General features: G+C 45.2%; 1 protein-coding gene across 1 annotated transcript in view; it reads right to left on the minus strand.

The window, feature by feature from the left end:
• Positions 1-8930, minus strand: part of adprhl1 (ADP-ribosylhydrolase like 1) — a 40358-nt gene extending 31428 nt beyond the window's left edge. The window contains exon 1 of the mRNA XM_041211893.1: positions 8635-8930. Within this exon, the coding sequence (XP_041067827.1) occupies positions 8635-8848 (214 nt within the window). The 5' untranslated portion in view covers positions 8849-8930. The remainder of the gene's footprint in view (positions 1-8634) is intronic.
• Positions 8931-19047: the final 10117 nt, after the last annotated feature.

The raw sequence follows: 19047 nt of genomic DNA on the forward strand, positions 1-19047 counted from the left end.
GATGGAAATAGGTGGGAAAAGAAAAACCTATATAAATTATTGGAAAAAAAAAGTTAGGGGGAAGAAACAGAAAGGGGGTGGGGATGGAGGACGGAGTTCAAGATCTAAAGTTGTTGAATTCAATATTCAGTCCAGAAGGCTGCAAAGTGCCTACTTGGAAGATGAGGTGCTGTTCCTCTAGTTTGTGTTGTGGATAATATCACTACCTTCAACACCTCTGTGTTCTTTTGTCTGTGACATCTTTTGATTATCTGCTCCTATCACTGCTTGCTTGCCCCCACAACCATACCAGCACCCACCCCCCCATAACTTCTCCACCACCCCCCCCCCACCCCCCCCCCTCCCCACCTTAAACCAGCTTATATTTCACCCCTCTCCTTATATTCACTCAGTTCTGTGGTAGGGTCATGAGGACTCGAAACGTCAACTCTTTTCTTCTCCACCGATGCTGCCAGACCTGCTGAGTTTTTCCAGGTAATTCTGTTTTTGTTGTCAGCGGACTTTAGAACAGCTAACTGCATTTTCCGAAACAGCCCCTGCCACAATGGGGCTGTGAAATTCCGCCCAACGTAAAATATAAATCAGCAGGGGGAGGAATAAAGACCAACTCACAAACAGACAAATGAACTCTGGGAAAACTTTTCAAGCAATAATCATGACAAAGAAGGCTGTTAATTATAAAAATAGAAGAGAAGAGACTATTTTTGACTAGTGACATAAGGTTTGATTTCTGAACTATGTGGTTGTCTGTAGATATTGGTATTTTTCGTTGACAAGGTTCCAATGTAAGCCATACCTAGAGCCCTAGTACCCCTCGATAAAGTGAATTACTTCCCCAGTTAATTTTGGAGTTTCCACTTTTAGTCACTTATCCCTAAATTCTCAGCATGTACCCTGGATTAGCTGTCTCAGAGACATTCAGCTTGCAAAAATCCAAACAATGAATTTGAACAGTCACTCAGCCTCGTGCTTAATGAGTGATACACATATGCAATGTTTGGCTCTGTTTATTTTGTGTTACATTAGTTTCCACACTCATCACCTAATCCGCTACATGCTATTCTGGGTGTCCGAGACCATATCTGAATAATGTGAATTATCTCTGGAACAGGATTCTGAAGTCAGGCTGATGAGTGAATACAAATTCACAGAATATCTCACATTCCCTTTAAGTGCCAACTATCCTCAGCTTTGAAAATAAGAACTGGCCAATGATGGGTCAATGACAGTGGGGAAAAAAAGTGATTTGTGTAAAGTACTTTCAAAAACATCCAAAACTTAGGGACATTTTTTAGCCAAATTGATCATCGAGATTTTCCTCTAATCAACGTTTCTGCCATTTCAACTTTAATCAAATAGTCAGTGTGAACAGACAAGCATAAGAAATGAAGATGTTTGAAGAAATCTTTTATATTGCGGTGAGCTCCAGATGCTCCGTTGTTGCGTATATTCAAGTCTGAGATCCATATACTTTTGGATCCTGGGAAATCAAAGATAAGGCAGGAAAGTGGAGTTGAGGTCAAAGATCAGCCAGGATCTTATTTACTAGCAGAAGGGACTTGAAAGGTCTAATGAATTAGCTACTCCTGTACCCATTTCATGTGCTTTTATGTTTAAAGGTGTCATGTCAATGTCAGTTTGCAAGAAAACACTTGAAGATGCAAATAATATGGAAGGAGTGGCCATAAGACGTAGGAGCAGAAGTAGGCCATTCAGCCCATCCAGTCTGCTCCACCATTCAATGAGATCATGGCTGATCTGATAATCAATTCCACTTTCCTGCCTTCTCCCCATAACTCTTAATTCCCTACTGATTAAAAATCTGCCTGTCTCAGCCTTGAATATACTTAACCACTCAGCCTTTACAGCCCTCTGCGTTAAGAATTCCACAGATTGACTACCCTCTGAGAGAAGAACTTCCTCCTCATCTGTGTCTTACTCTGAGATTATGCCCTCTGGTCCAATCTCTCAGCATCTACCCTGTCAAGACCTCTAAGAATGTTTCAATAAGGTCGCCTCTCATTCTTCTAAAATCCAATGAGTACAGGCCAACCTACTCAACCTGTCCTCATAAGAAAATACCTCCAGACCCAGGATCAACCTAGTGAACCTTCTCTGGACTACCTCCAATGCCAGTGCATCTTTCCTTAGACAAGGGGACCAAAACTGTTCACGGTATTCTAGGTATGGTCTAACTAGTGCCTTGTATAGTTTTAGCAAGACTTCCCTATTTTTATACTCCATTCCCTTTTGAAATAAAGGTCAACATTCCATTTGCCTTCCCTATTACCTGTTGAACTTGTATGCTAGCTTTTTGTGATTCATGCATGAGGACCCCCAAATCCCTCTGTGCTGCTTTCTGCAGTCTTTCTCCATTTAAATAATATTCAGCTCCTTTATTCTTCCTGCCAAAGTGCATAACCACACATTTTCCCACATTATATTCCATGTGCCAAGTTTTGCCCACTCACTTAACCTGTCTATATCCTTCTGTAGACTCTGCATCATCCTCACCACTTGTCTTCCCACCTATTTTTGTGTCATCTGCAAACTTGGTGATAATACATTCACTTCCCTCATCCAAGTCACTAATATATATTGTAAATAAGTGGAGGGATTTCTTTTCACTTATTCGTTCAAGGGTTGTGAGTGTCACCGGCTAGGCCAGCATTTACTGCCCATCTCTAACTGCCCTTGAGAAAATCGTGGTGATCTATCTCTTTGAACCGTTGTTTAGCTACACCCACAATGCTGTTAGGGAGGGAGAGAATTTTGACCCACTGGCAATGAAGGAACAATGATATTGTTCCAAGTCAGGCTGATGTGTGGCTTGGAGGGAACTTACAAGTGGTAGTGTTTCCATGCACCTGCTGCCCTTGTCCTTCTAGGTGGTAGAGGTCACGGGGTTGGAAGGGGAGATCGAGACCAAGGGATACTGTGTAACAATGTTTGGATAATGTGAGGGTTTGCTATAGTAAGGGTGTAAATAATGTTTGACCACAGTATGAGGACAGTGTGAGGACAGTTTTAGTGCTGTGATTTACTGTGGGACTATTCTGAAGGTACTGTTTGTATTTTGTGGAAGTATTCCGATGTACTGTGTGTATACTGAATGTACTCTGCAGCTACTGTGAGTATACTGTGGGAGTATTTTGCAGGAATTGGGTGTGAACTGTGGAAGAATTCTGCAAGTGCTATGTGTATACTATGGCTGCATTTTGCAGACAATGGGTGGAATTTTCCAAGCCCGCTGCCGGCGGGCATGATAGGTGGTGTGCACAGAAAATATGGCATGACCTGCTTCACAACATGAAAGCAGGTTGCGATCGTCTGTTCAGCCCACCAATGGCGGGCCGCGTTTCCTGCCATCAGTTGGCAGGGAGCTAATTGTAATACATCAGCATATAATTAAAAGGCCATCCTGCCAGGCTCTTTGAATCCTGCCATATCATCCTTCCCGTGTAAGCATGCTTTCCCGCCGAAGTGTTTCACAACAGCACGCAGGCGACGTGCACTTGGTGGCCTTCACTTTGGGAGAACTGAAGTGAGTGAGCAGCAGCGTTCTCCACAGCTCGCCTGTTGTTTAGAGGGGTGCCAGGAAGTGGGGAGGGGGGCAACTGATGCCTGGCCCCGAAGGTGAATGCTGAGGAGGTGAGGGAGGGAGATGTCTGGGGGCAAGTCTGGCCAACCTTGGAGGCGATGGCCAAGGGTGGGGGGGATGTCCGGGGGCAAGTGGCCAGCCTTGGAGGCGACCGTTGTCGGTTGGGGGGGGGGGTCAAGTGCTGCCCTAGCACTGCATCCCACACACAGGCAATCGCGGTGTGGGGCAGGGTAAGCGAGAGAAGTGGCCACGCGTTAGGGACACCTGTATAAACTGACCATGCCTCTGCAACCGAGACACATCAGGCAAAGCCACAGTTATATGATTGGAGTCAGGCTTCTAGCCTGCCCACCCATGCAAGCAACGCGGAGGCACCAAAGGGCCACCAGTGCTCCATTCCTTACCCAACCCCCTCCGCAACCCCGCCACAAACTTGGAGTCCGCCATCACTTTATTGGACCACAGAGCAGTTGGACTGCACACGTCATACAATCTCCTCGCCAATGCTGGCCATGTAGCAGTCACTGCTGGAGGCGCTCACAGCCCCTTGCAATCTCAGCATCCTAGTATGAACCAGTGTTCCCCATGTCACAGGTTGACAGAGCAGCCATGCAGCACAGTCATCTCTGGCCATCCGAGGGGCTGCCATCACTCTCTGGGAAGTGTTGAGTGGCGGTCACACAGGGCCAAGAAAGTGCTAAGTACACCCACAATAACCACGTCTCTCTCTCTCTCTCTTTCATGCTGCAGGAGGACCACATCAGGATCATGAATCCTGGTGACCTAGTTGTATGGCTGATGGCCTACAAAGACTGTAGAAGACTGAGGAGAGAGCAACCACCAGAAATGCATCCTGCAGGTGTGCCCATGGTTTCCAGGGAGTGTACACGAAGCTCATATCCTGAGTCGCTCGCAGATCTCTGCAGTCTTCCAGGGTCCACAGAGGCTGCAGGGATGGCTCCTCGGGGACAAGAGCTTCCTGCAGAGGCCGAGGCTGATGATACCAGTATGGCGGCCTCCGACTGCAACAGAATGTCTAACTCCTGTCTGGCCGAGAACAGCTCACATACGGTCCGTGATCAGGGCCATCTCAGAGATGCAGCCATGAAACTTTAGATGCATCTGATGCTGTGTCTGCATTTAGCACCTCAGCCCTTCAGGAACTGGTGCACAGCATCACTGGTCGCAGATGCTGGTGTGATGGGGGCCAGCCCCACCTTAAAGGTGCTGAGAGCACACAGAATGAGAGAACTCTGTGGTTCCTGTCCACTACATTCTCACAGCAATGACCAGCACCGCCGAGGTGCAGCCATCAGTAATGTTTACAAGGAGTGTGAGGCTGGACCATCACTGTGGTCTGAAGGCTGCACAGAGCACAGGGAAGAGGCCCTGGACTGAGACACCTGCCTTTATCTTGTGCAGGAACCAAGGTTTCACATCTGAGTGATGAGAATACTGCTCATCAGAACAAGGAGCCACAGGCAGCGAGACATTCTTAGGAGTTTATTGACAATAGTGAACAATATGTACAAACGATCCACACCAGTGCCCAGGCTGCGCAAGCACTTCCCAACCCTGCCTCTATGTCTTGGTGCTCCCCGGACATCCACAGTAAAGGTGGAGGCAGCCTGCTGACTGTGACGCCCTGTCTGTGATGACTTTGGCGGGCGAGCTCTGGAGGGCTGGGACTTGGCAGGTCCCAGCCTGTTTTTGGGGTCCTGCTGTGTGGCAGTGGTACCCTCCTTGGCCTATGAAGCTGGAGCTGCGGAAGTCACAGGAAGAGGGGATTCAGGTGGGCCAGTCACTCCCAGAGTCATCTGGGCGATGAGTCACCTGCTGGTCCTCCTCTATGGGTGCCCGAGGGCCCCTGCCTGACTCCGTTTGCAGAAGGGATAGCTGAAGTGAAATCGAGCTGCCCAGCACCGCTCTCGCATACACACTGTTGGAGGCCAACTATGGCATCAGTGAAGGAGTTAAGCCTGCATTACAGTACAGAAGTGACATCCTGGATCAAGGTCTCCAATGGGGCTGCTATCCCATCAGTGTTGACCTCAAAGCGTTGCAATGCCTTCGCTATCGCCTCAGCTTGAAGACGGGCGGACTCCTTCATCATGCCTTGCAATCTGAGGAGTGCAGCAGACATCCCTTCCTGTTGTTCCCGAGCTTTCCTTTGCAGCTCCAGGAACTGTGACATGACCAGGTCCAAAGGCTTGTCATCTGACTCAGACTCAGCAGATTTCTGGCCTCCAGCAATCCTCCGAGTGGCGGGGACCTAGGAAGTCCCTGCCTCTGCCTGCTGTGGATCAGATAGTGTGATGTGCTCACCAGATTGTGATCCCCAGGCTACTCTAAAGCTAGTTCCCACTGAGATGTGTGTCTCTGTGCTGGTGGAAGGTGTGGGCGAGGGCTCGAACAGGACATCAAGGAGGGTGCCTTTAGATTCCTCTTCAGCGGTTTCTTCGGATTGGAGGCCCTGGGTCATGGACTCTATTGGCTGTTTGGCAGATGTACCTGCAATAGGAAGGGGGTATAATTAGTGTATGGCTGTGGCCTGTGAAAGAGGGCACATCACTCTCGGCATGGTTGTCTGATGGATGTTGCACTGCTGGATCCACACTTCGTACAGCAGCGCCGACCGCATTGTCAGCACAGGACTGATCCTGGTCATTGCCAGCCAGCTGGATGGCTGTTTTCAAATTCTGTGAGTACTTTGAGTTCCAGCATCTCTCCACCTGTCTGCAACCTTTCCCTCCTGCTGTAAGCCAGTTTGTCCTGCATGGATAGAGATGGGGAGAGTGTATCAGGACGCCTGCCAGGCCAGATGATACGTATGCCTGGCCTATGTGGGTGGTGAGTAGTCCCCCGGATGGGATGAGGACAATGATGGTGTGTGTGAAAGAGTGAATGGTGATGTCCCTTGCACTGGCAGTGAGTGAGGGCCCTGTGGATGTGTGATGGGTTTGTGAGTGTGTGAGTTGGGATGAAAAGAGTGACTAACCCTGGTGGAACAGAGGAGATCATTCATCCTTTTGCAGCATTGGGTGGCTGTCTTCCTCTTCAGGGCATTCGCGCTGACCACCGCTGCCACGTCCCAAGCTGGGATAGTGACTTTGCTGTCCATCCTGTGGCCAGAATGGGGGTAGAGCACATCTTGGTGGGCCTGCACGGCATCCAGCGGTTGCTTGAAGGACCTGTTGTTGAAGCGAGGGCTGCAGTATTTTTTCATTTGCTGACTATATATCCTGAGCAGCAGTGGTGAGCTGATGACGATGAGTACTTTGCTGGCAGCTGCCTTTTAAAGATGGTGGCTGGCATGATGCAACAGCGGGGTGATGGTAAGCAGGGGAATGAGAGCCCACACGCCATGGAAACTGTGTGTTTCCCTGGAATAAATAAATATTGAGGCGGGCTCGGGAAGATACGGTGAGAAAACCTGCCATTTTCGTCAGCAGGTAGGACTCCATTTTACCCGCCCAGTACCACACTTACTGCAATTCTGAGAAAATTCCATCGAATGTGTGTATGCTGTGGGATTACACTGCCGATACTATGTGTATACTGTGGGCATATCCTGCAGGCATTGTCTGAATACTGTGAGAGTATTCTGCAGGCACTTTGTGAATACCATGGGAGTATTCTGCAGATACTATGTATACACACAGAAACTGCAAAATGCACTCACAGCCACTATGTGTATACACTAGAGGGGTACCCTGTATATAATGCGGGCAGGATCTTTAGGTTGCCGAGCGGGGGGGCGGGGGCCGCTTGCCGACGCATAAAATGATGCAGGATGATGGAACTCCCGACGTCACACCACGTCATCTCCATTTTCAGGTCGGTGGGGGCGCAGCCGAATCAGCTGTGCGCCCGCCGACCTGTCAAAGGCCTATTGAAGCCATTTAAAAACCTAATTAATGGACCTGTCCATCCAACCTTAGGGTTGGCAGGCAGGCTGGGAGCCCTGGCGGGCTTCAGAAAAAGCATAAAACCTCATCCATGGGCGGGATGAGGTTTCATGAGGGTTTTTAAAAATTTAATAAATGTTTGCGTTAAAGTGTGGCATATCCTAACTCATGTGACAGTGTCACATGAGGGGACACGTCAGGGAAATTTTTTCAACATTTACCTTCAAAGTTTTAATCTGAGCCGATCTCCCTGAGGCAGCACTTAGCCTCAGGGAGCTTAGTGCGCTTTTTCGTGCGCATGCATGAAAGAGTGCACTCCCGGCTGAGGGAATCCACCTGCCTGCACAGGGAGCACATAGCGCTTCTTGGTAGACATCACGCTGGGCGGGCCATGATACCCACCATTGCAGGCTTAGAAACATTTCAAATACAAATTAATAATTGCATTTTACATGACTTACACAAACGGCAGGAGCTAGAATTTTCACCCAGGTATTAGCTCAAAGGGCCTTTACTTGATTTTTTTCCCTACTCTACCACCCCTATGAGCTGCTCCCCTAGTGGTTATGGCATTCGAAGAGGAAAACTGCTGTGTGTTTCAGATGAAGGCTTTTGGGTGTGTGTGGTTGATGACCTCCAGGTACTCAAACCTGCGAGAAGCCACTCAGTTACCGCCTGCCCACACTGCCCCATCAGGTGGGTATTGGTTGGCAAGTTGGCTGAAAACAAATTGCATTTATATAGCGACTATCAGGAACGCAGGGCACCTAAAAGTTCTTTGAAGCTAATGAAGCAATTTTGAAGTCTAGTCGCTGTTGGAATGTAGGATACCCGGCAGTAGCCAATCTGCGCACAATAAGCTCACACAAACAGCAATGCAATAATGGCCAGATCTTTGTTTCAGTGATGCTGGGTGAGAAATAAATATTGGCGAATGCACTGGGAAGAACTCTCCACCTCTTCTCCAAATGGTGTTGTGGCATTTTTTACACCCACCTAGGAGGGCAGATGATACCGCGGTTTAGCATCTCATCCAAAAAACTGCATCTCTGACAGTGCAACACTCCCTCAGGAGTTAGTGGAATTAGTGTAATGAAACGTAAAAAATTCTTACTGAAGTCTTACCTGACACAAGTGCCTCTGCTGTTACTATGTGCATAAGTGTATCATCGCTGACGGGCCAGCTGTCCTCCGTTAATGTAATGCCTTCCAATCCACCCAGAGCTTTCAATTCAGCTAGAATTACCACACCTGAAGGACAGTTCTCCCACATAGAGTTCCTGTAGCCCAGAGCATCTCCAACTCCCCCCAGCACCATGGCAGCCTTATAATGTTCCATTGCAAGAAGACGTGTGCTGAGACTTGCCTTGGTCTCTGCTTTGGACAGTCCCTCAGGAGCAGCTCTCTACTGGTTAGCTGGATATATATAGTGACTCAATCAAAGGCAATGTCAACCTTATGTGGACCGCCTATTGTTATCAGCATTCTCTGGGTACTGCAGGCTGCTGGAGTATTTTTGGAAATGGGAACTCAGGAGATAAAAATTAGTTTATGCACAGCTTATATTCTTCAACAACTCCGAAACAAATGTGGGCCAGAGCCAACTACAGTAGTAAGTTACGCCATGAGCCAAGGATTGCTTTTACTTGTAATTTTGTTTTTATCTAACATTCACCTATCCTTGTCCACCTCAGCCAGGACATTGGGAACACTATGAAATATAGATGTACCACCTCACTAGGCACAATGTAGCTTTCTGAGCATGACAGGTTACAGACTATCAAAACTTGCAAAGGCACAGATTCACTATAAGCATTTGAAACAGCTTATGCCAGCTGTTCATTATTCTGCCATTCATACCTCCTCTTCACTTCCCTCTGTCCCATCCCTTCTTGCAATCTCACCTCTTGTATATTCCCTCCAATCTTGCCCTTTCCGACCTTGAACGATCTGTCCGTAGCAAAGCACTCAGCTTTACCCCCTTACTCCCCCACCTCAATGAATTTCGTACTCAGCATCACGTTGAGCTCTTCTTCCATCACCTTTGCCTCCTTTGGCCAGGAATCTCCACCCTGCTCAGCAAACCCTTTTATCTGACCCCAATATTCTCCCCCCATCCAGATCTCTCCCTCTAGCCTATTACCCTCTCTTGATCTTTTCTCTGAGAACTGCCAGAATGGTACCAGCCATCTCAATCTCTCTGCTAGCCTATTTACTGTAATCTTTTCCTTCACTCATGGGATATAGGTATCGCTGGCTAAACCAGCATTTATTGCCCATCCCTAATTGCCCTTGTTCAGAGGGCATTTAATAGTCACCCACATTGCTGTGGATCTGGAGTCACATGTAGGTCAGAACAAGTAAGGGCATTAGTGAACCAGATGGGTTTTTACAACAATTGGCAATGGTTTCATGGTCATCATTAAACTTATTAAATTCCAGATGTTTATTGAATTCAAATTTTACCATTGTCGTGGTAGGATTCAAATCGGGGTCCCCAGAGCATTACCCTGGGTCTCTGGATTACCTTTCCAGTGACAATACCACTATACCACCGTCTCCTCCCACCTGTGTCTCTCTGAACTCTGAACTGGTAGCACCCCATCCTCTTTTTTCAAAAGTTCTTTCATGGGGTGTGGGCATCACTGGCTAGGCCAGCATTTGTTGCCCATCCCTAACTGCCCTTGAGAAGATGCTGCTCAGCCACCCTCTTGGACTGCTGCAGTTTACCTGGTGCAGGTACATCCACAGTGCTGCTGGGGAGTTCCAGGATTTTCATTCTGCAACAATGAAGGAAGGATGATATAGTTCCAAGTCAGGATGGTGTGTGGCTTGGAGGGGAATTTGCAGGTGGTGATGTTCCCATGCATCCGCTGCCCTTGTCCTTCTAGGTGATAGAGGTCGTTGCTGCATATTAGCACAGGCTGCTTCAGTATCTGAGGAGTTGTGAATGGTAATTAACATTGTACAATCATCAGCGAACATCCCCACTTTTGACTTTACTGTGGAAGAGAGGTTATTGATGAAGTAGCTGAAGATGGTTGGGCCTAGACCACTACCCTGAGGAACTCCTACAGTGATGTCCTTGAACTGAGATGATTGACCTCCAACAACCACAACCATCTTCCTTTGTGCCAGGTATGACTCCAACCTGTGGAGAGGTTTCCCCTTGATTCCCATTGACCCCAATTTTGCTAAGGCTCCTTGATGCCACATTTGGTCAAATGCTGCCTTGATGTCAAGGGCAGTCACTCTCACCTCACCTCTTGAGTTCAACTCTTTTGTTCATGTTTGGACCAAGGCTGTTATGAAGTCAGAAGCTCTGAACATCAGCGAGCAGATTATTGCCTCTTGATAGCACTGTCGATGCTTCCTTCCATCTCTTTGCTGATGATCAAGAGTAGACTGATTATGCAGTAAATGACGAGGTTGGATTTGTCCTGCTTTTTGTGTACAGGACATACCAGGGCAATATTCCACATTGTTGGGCAGATGCCAGTGTTGTAGCTGTACTGGAACAGCTTGGTTAGGGATGTGACTAATTCTGGACCACAAGCACTATTACAGGAATGTTGTCAGCATCCATAGCTTTTGCAGTATCCAGTACCTTCAGTCATTACTTGATATCAAGTGGAGCAAATGGAATTGGCTGAAGACAGGCATCTCTGGTGCTGGGGACATTTGGAGAAGGCCAAGATGGATCATCTCAATCTGGCACTCCAGCTGAAGCTGGTTGCAAATGCTTGTGTTGTCTTGTGCACTGATGTGCTGGGCTCCCCCATCATTGAACATGGGGATATTGGTGGAGCCTCCTACTCCTAGTTGTTTAATTATCCACCATCATTCATGACTGGCTGTGACAATACTGCTAGCTTTGATCTGATCATTTAGTTGTGGGATCACTTAGTTCTGTTTATCCCTTAAGTTCAACCCTTCCATTGTCAACAAACCTGCTGACAAGAATGGTGCTGTTGTCATCTGGCATACTGACCTCTACCTAGCAGAGACTGAGCATCAAATCTCTGATACTTCTTCCTAGCTCCCCCTGCACCATGACCCCACTACTGAACATCAAGTCATTGCATCCAGGACCGTCACTGCCCTCATCTTCTCTGGAGATCTTTCCTCCACAACTTCCAGCCGCGTAGATCCCAACCCTGAACCGCCCACTTCTACCTCCTTCCCAAAATCCACAAAGAAGACTTTGTGGTGAACAGCTAGCTGGTAAGCCCACATTGTATGATGAACAGTTTCACTCCCTCTCCTTGTTTCAGCAATACACCTGTCCCTCACTTCACACAAAACACTCCCTCTGACCCTATATCACAGTGAATTTCCACACCCAAGCTGCTTTCTCATACCCTCTGTGTGTGGGAATGAGGGAGGGGATTTTAAGAGCTAAGAGTGGGTGGGATGAAGCTGGCTAAAAACCAAAGAAAATTAAAGCTTGACTCCAACCTGGCTCCAATGTATCTACCTCCTGGTTTAATTAAGGCCTGTTTGGCTGCATGTGAACAATTTGCCCCCCAGTTGCGATCATTAGGACAGGCAGGTGGATAATTAACACAGCATTTACCATCATAATTACATGGAAGTGAGGGGATTTTACATTAACTTTAACACTCCTTTGGATTTAATGTCTCCCGCACAGGCCTCCTGGGATTCAGGAAGCTCTCCAGTGAAATGGAGGTGAGATTGAGCTATACTTAATGGAGTCTATCAAATTCAGATAACCTAAACTCACTAATTGCTCAGTGCTTACAACTGCTTGGCAGTTCCCTCTGGCAAACACCTTGCAGGGATTTTTGGCTGGATTTTATCATTGAGACCTGTTCACAGCAGGGGACGGCTAGCAGCGTGTCAAAAACTTGAAAGATCTAGGAGTGGGCTTTCTGTAGCTTTTTAACTCAGGCACGATATTATCATCCCACTTTGAGGTTTTCTGACCAATCAGAGCGGGTGGGCATGATGACGACCTGCACCTGACTGTCAAAGAATTTCTATTTAAAGGGACCCTGGCAGGGGTTACAATTCATTTATTCCCCATGTGGCAGCACAAAGAGGGCAACTCTTGTGACGGAGAGCTGATGTGGGATGGTCGCTCCTTTTCAGTTCTCATACACATCCCTGGAGGTAATGCAGCAGGCAATAAGGAACTGTATTGTATCATTTTGAACAGATGGGAACAAGAGGCCAGTATCTCAGAGCAAACAGGTGTGACTGGAAATCACGGAGGAGGCTCCATGAAGATCAACAAACAAAAAGATGTTATGATCTACAGCTGAGGTTAGCACTGGACAAGCCTGATCCCAGGATGGAACCCAGCTTGACACAGATCCGAACTTTAGATATGTAGAGAGGGGCTACTGAACAGAGTCAGGAGTCAGCTGAAAAACTTTTAATAAAAACATGAAGTGTTTATTAAACAAGATGAACTATTTTACAATACTCCTTCATCCACAACTATACCTTTACAGATATATACAGATTTGTAAGGATAACTCTAATATCTACAGTAAGTACACAGTCCATGTAAAACCAATGGGTGACCTAAAGTCAGGCACACCACACTCTGAAACCACAGATGCCACCTCAACCAGATGCTATGCATCTCTCCTCAACTTCCCCCGGACACATGTCACATTGTGAGCCAATCAGTCTCACTGAACTCTGTCTTTCACATGAGGATTTCCAATCTCCATTCTTCAAGAACTCGCTTTGGAAATCCTCCCAAAACGACACTTTCTTTCAGACACCTTCTGCAAGGGTTCACTTCCAGGCTTTCGAATTCACCTTCCAATGTTCCTCAAGTTTTCTTCCACACACTCTCTCTCACTGACTCAGCTGTCAACAGTACACAACTGCTTCACATGCCCATAGCAAAGAGTTACAGAGTTTCAGTTCTCTCTTTGGGCCTTCTGGCATCTTACAAGCTGTTCTTGCTTTAAATCTGTTTTCTGCAGCTTTGGTCTCTTTGAATCTAAAGCTTGAAGCCTTTATCTCTGCCCCTCACTCTAAACTTCTCTTAACAGGACCTTTTCCAGGTTCCTGCCCTTCCTTCGACTAGAAGGTCTGCTTGGAACTTTCTCCTGTTTTACCCCCTGGATTTTGGGGTCTTTTCTTTAGTTTGGGACTGTCGATCTGTCCCCTTTGCTCCAGTCGCCCCTGGCAGCTACTTTCAAAACCAAATGAACTCAAACAGCTTCCAAATCAAACTGCTGTTTCTAGTTTCTTCTGTGTGTGTCTGTGAGAGGGTCCTGCCTCTCTGGGCCCCTGTTGCTAGGCAACAGCCCAGTTTCTCTCTTGTTTGTTTACCTTAGCTGTAACAGTCGTAAAACTCTTATTAGAAATGCAGGTACCTTTTAAAGTGAAACTAAAATTCAATTTGACCTTTTCTTAACACACAGATATAGAAAAACAAATCAAATTTAAACAATAAAGCTAAAACTCATTCCTAACACCCACAAATACCAATATAACTTATTTAAACTATCTCCATTTCCTAACAATGAACCGAATTTACCGAACGACCCCAACAAGAAACCAATGGACAAGATTTCACTTTATATGACTTTGAATTTAACCATCAAACCAAAATCGACATGAACTAACAGGCAAATTGCAGTTAATATAAACTATAAATTACACATCAAAAAGCAGATACAACAAAAATAGATTCCACAGACTCAGCGTATATAAGGCACCAATTTCGGCCACAAACCCCTTCAAGACTAAAATCCTCATGTAGAATTCCAGCTCCTATCCTTCAAGAATTTCACCACCAATTATCATTCGACAGCAGCTCCCAATCAACCCAACTTCTACGGTATGATCTTCACCAAAATGGCAAACTTCTCCAGAACCTCCCCACCTCTACTCTACTATTGATGGCATAGATCAACCATGGTTACCTTTATCCAAATCCTCAGTGACAACGCTGTGCACTGTATGGCTCAGTCTGGTCGATCAATTACTCTAGGTAACAAAAATTGCTGCAGCAACCTTGTATTTGGCTATTGCCAGCTTTTGGAGCCAGCTTTAGTTTGCTTCAGTCTGCTGGATGACCTGAGCTCAGGTGTCTGTGTTTTTATCTAGTTTAAGCCAGTTTCAGTTTCCCCAGAAACCTGAAGTTTCAGTTTCCCTTTCAATTTGGGTCTGACTCAAAAAAAAACAAGCTTTGAAACCAGGGTCAGCGCACCCAACAGAACATCTGACGAGTCATCTGTTTAAATAACAGCTCAAATATGCTCCCACCATCAAGCATCTCCTGCAAATCTCAGATTCCATCACACTTTCCCCTTGGGAAAAAGAAAGCTTTGCTGGAGTAAAGTTTCCTTTCCAACATTTTCAAAATATAATCAGATCTTAACACCAAATTACCATATCATCTTACCTTAATACCTAATTCTTAACATCAAATACCTTGTTATACATGCACAGGCAACATTTTTGTCATATTCCACAATTATACATAGTGCAGTTACAAAATCACAATAACAAAACCAAACAAATGTAGTAATTATTAACAGGGTTCAAATATAGAATTATCATAACTCAGAGCTTTTCTTCTCTCCTACACCCCCTCTTTAAACTCTGGATAGAGCATCAACAATTACAAAGATTTTTTCCCTGCAAATGCATAATTTGTAATGCAAATGGTTGCAATATCAACCTCCAATGAAACAGCCTGTTTTTTTTTCTCTCAACTTTTTAGGAACACAAGTGTGTTGTAGTCTGTATCGACTAGTACTTCCCCCCGACTATGGATTATATACACATCAAACTGTCGAAGCGCCAATACAAGACTTAAAGCCTCTTTCTCAATCGTTGAATACTTTCAAATTCTTATTAATATGAGAGCAGGCACTTTAAAAATCTACCTAAAGCGGATTTGGATTCCTAAATGTTACATGCATTTGGTTGATAAAGGTTAAATATTGTAATACTACCAGGATGGACTGCTTAATGGCAAAACGTGACAGCATGTGGGAAGAATATTACTTGTACTGTGTGTGGTAAGTTAGTTATTAAATGTACAGAATATTATTGTGATGGAATCCGTGGTTTCAAAGCTTGTATTTTTTGAGACAGGCCCTAATTGGAAAGAGAAACCAAAAAGAGAAATTGACCCTCCAGTTTCTAAGGAAACTAAGACTGAAGCTGAAACTGGAAACCAAAACGTCTAGGGAGTCTGGAACTAGTTAAAACCACATAAAAGGACACAGAGCTGTCACAATAGTGTGTCATGACAGTATTATAAATCATGAACACTACATTTATAAAGACTAAATTTTAAAAAGACTGAATTTAAAGATGGCTCTGAGAGCAGCCAGCCAGATTTGTGGATCAGATTTATCTTTCGTGAGGACAAAGACACTTTTTGATACTGATTCAATGCTTATCAGACCAAGAGATGAACAAAACTCCACTGACACCTTCATGGTAAAAGAAATTGTGAATTTACCTCTTCAAGAAACAAAAGGTTTTAGTGTACTGAAACCACAGGTGAAAGAATCCAGCTGCCTAATGGGATTACCACAATACCTTATTTGAACCATAAATCAGCACTAATATCAGGTCACATGATACAGAGGCCATCTTGACTCCCTGTTAAAAATATGGCAAACTGCTAAAAGCAGACAGAATGCCATGAGAGAACTTCATCAGAGAGAGAGGGGGTCCAACAAGCACAGCCAGCAAACTGATGTAATCAACCAGGCTAAAAGAGGGCCACACCACAGTTCCTTGAAAGCAAAATAAAGAACCTCCTCTCCCGTCCCCTTCCCTAAACCTGGTTCCAACTTCAAACTTACCTGAGAAAACCAAACTTCTACAGATCAACTACAAAATCCATCACAGCTGCTGAGACCTCTCTGCAATTTCAAAGCCTTCACTTCAACAGCGTGACTATGAAACAACAGGCTTGCATTGACCTAGAGACTGAGGTTCATTACATTTTTAGAACTACTTTTATCTTCACCTGTACTCAGATTTGTGTGAAAGTGAATGAGAGAGTGAGTGATACATAGTTTCTTTAGTAACCTCCAGGGCAAGGATGTGAAAAATAAACTAACCTTATTCCCTTTTAAACACAACAAGCTTGCTGCTTGATTATTTAAAATGGACTCACTTACTCAAATGGTAAGAAAACAGACACACACATACAAATACAACTGATCATGGGCAATAAAAGGTGACATCTTAAAATTGTCAGTGACAGAGCCATCAAAGCTCAGATGATGGTTCCAGAAGTGCAGGACAGGCAAGTTGAAGAAGACAGAAGCTAGATCCAGAAGCACCTAAAGTGCTGTAACATGCATGGCTACGGACCAGGTGCTGGAATGTGGGATTAGAATAGGCAGCTAGTCTTTTTACTTTCTTTTATTTGGCCGGCACAGATACGAGGAGCTGAATAGCCTCTTTCTGTGCCGTACTTTTTCTATGGTTCTAAGCCAAACATAGGCAAATACACAGTCGTCGCAGCTGTTTCTGTTACTTGAAGATAACTTTGGTGGATCTACACCATCCAGACTAAGTTGAGTAGAGTTGTGGGGATTCTGCAGACATGTGCCACTTTTACTGAAGATCATGCCCATGGAACTCAGGTTGGTTGTGCATTGCTGTCGGCTGGGTTCTGTGCAGAATCCACTATGAGAAAGAGCTTAAATTCTTTGTGAAGGCAGAGTTTTGAAAGACATTGTGAATAAGATTGATGACATATATGCCAAGCCAATTCGTAAGATCTATCTTAGTTGTACCTGCCATTTAATGTGTAATTTATAGTTTGTAATCAACTGCAAATTGCCTGTTAATTCATGTTCATCTTACATTGTTTCTGAGTTCCTATACTATAGGTGGTTGTCTAAGTTAGCATTTAGTGTTTGCTTTATTTGACTCTTGTATAGTAAAAATTCTTCTGTTTTAAACCATAGAATCTTGTGGCTTCATTCTTTCAGTAAATAACTGGGATTTCAGATTTCTTCTTTAAAAAAAATGTTACAGGTCTTGACTGAGATCCTAACATTATAAGTTGTTATAGTTTGGATAGTGTTTTGAAAACACATCCCTTCAATGATGACTCTTCATCTTCTAGGGGGGAGGTGCTACAAATGTGAGGTTTTATAAATTGGTTATGATTCTGGACAGTGTCTTTAATTTAGGGTATTCAATTTAGAGAAATGAAGAGAGTCACGTGATATGTTCTGAATTCTGTTGACAGCAAACCTGGGTGGTAAAAATTAAAGAAAGGTCCAGATTGTTTTACTGGGAAGAAGGTGCAAGGTACTCATGCCTATAAACAATGACCTGTGCTGACAGTGAATAGACTGTTAGGGACAAATTTTTGTAGAGTTGGAATGGCTATTCAAAAATGGCAGGTGAGACACAATTCTGGGATTCCCGCTCCCATTCCCAGCACCTCCAATTTTTGCTGGCATGGAATAAGGGTGCTAGTAATGAGTCCACACTTTGCACTGGGCAGCTCCATTGCAAATTTTATGCGGTTGGGCCAGCATCTGGATGATTTGTGATTCGCAGCCCCTCAGTGGAGTTGTGAACCATGGTCAGGACTCTATTATTTTGAAAGATAAGCTCAAAAGGTCTTATCTATGCCCCCATGTCATCCCCATGCTAATTCATGACCCCCCTACCCACCCCTCATGATCCCTCATAACTTCCAAGCCAACTCAAGACCCTTCCATGCCCATTCACCCAGTATATGTTAAACACAAAAGCAATGAACCATGAAGTAACAATGGCATGCATGGAACAGCTGAGAACCCAGTCTCATGAAATGATTTTCCCAGCAGGATGATCCCACTCCAAAAACACTCAAGTTTGACACAATCCAGAGCAAAACAGCTTGATTGGCACCCCATCCACCGCCTTAAACATTCACCCTCTCCAACACAGATGCACAGTGACAGCAGTGTGTACCATCCACAAGGTGCACTGCAGCACCTACCAAGGATCCTTCGAAAGCACCTTCCAAACCCTCCACCTCTACCACCTAGAAGGACAAGGGCAGCAGATGCACGGGAACACCACCACCTGTAAGTTACCCTCCAAGTCACTCACAATCCTGACTTGGATATATATTGCTGTTCCTTCACTATCGCTGAGTCAATATCCTAGAACTCCTTTCCTAACAAAACTGTGGGTGTACCTACACCACAGGGACTGCGGTGGTTCAAGAAGGCAACTCACCACCAGCTTCTCAAGGGCAAATAAGGATGGACAACAAAAACTGGCCTTGCCAGTAACACTCACATCCCATGAAAGAATATAAAAAAGGTTAGGTCATTTCCACATCCTGCGGGTGAAGCTTTTAGGAACTGTCAGGATTGATTGATAAAGACATCACTGAGAGGCTATAAAACATTTAGAAGGGGGAAGGGACATTATGGTGGACATGGAAATCAATAACATAAGGAGAAGTGTTGAGATATTGCAACCGGAGATTCAGGAGCTCGGTAGAAATTTAAAGAGCATGGCCTCAAGGGTAGTAATTTCTGGATTACTCCCAATGTCATGTGCTAG

Source organism: Carcharodon carcharias, chromosome 18 (assembly GCF_017639515.1).
Source record: "Carcharodon carcharias isolate sCarCar2 chromosome 18, sCarCar2.pri, whole genome shotgun sequence".
Taxonomy (NCBI): domain Eukaryota; kingdom Metazoa; phylum Chordata; class Chondrichthyes; order Lamniformes; family Lamnidae; genus Carcharodon; species Carcharodon carcharias.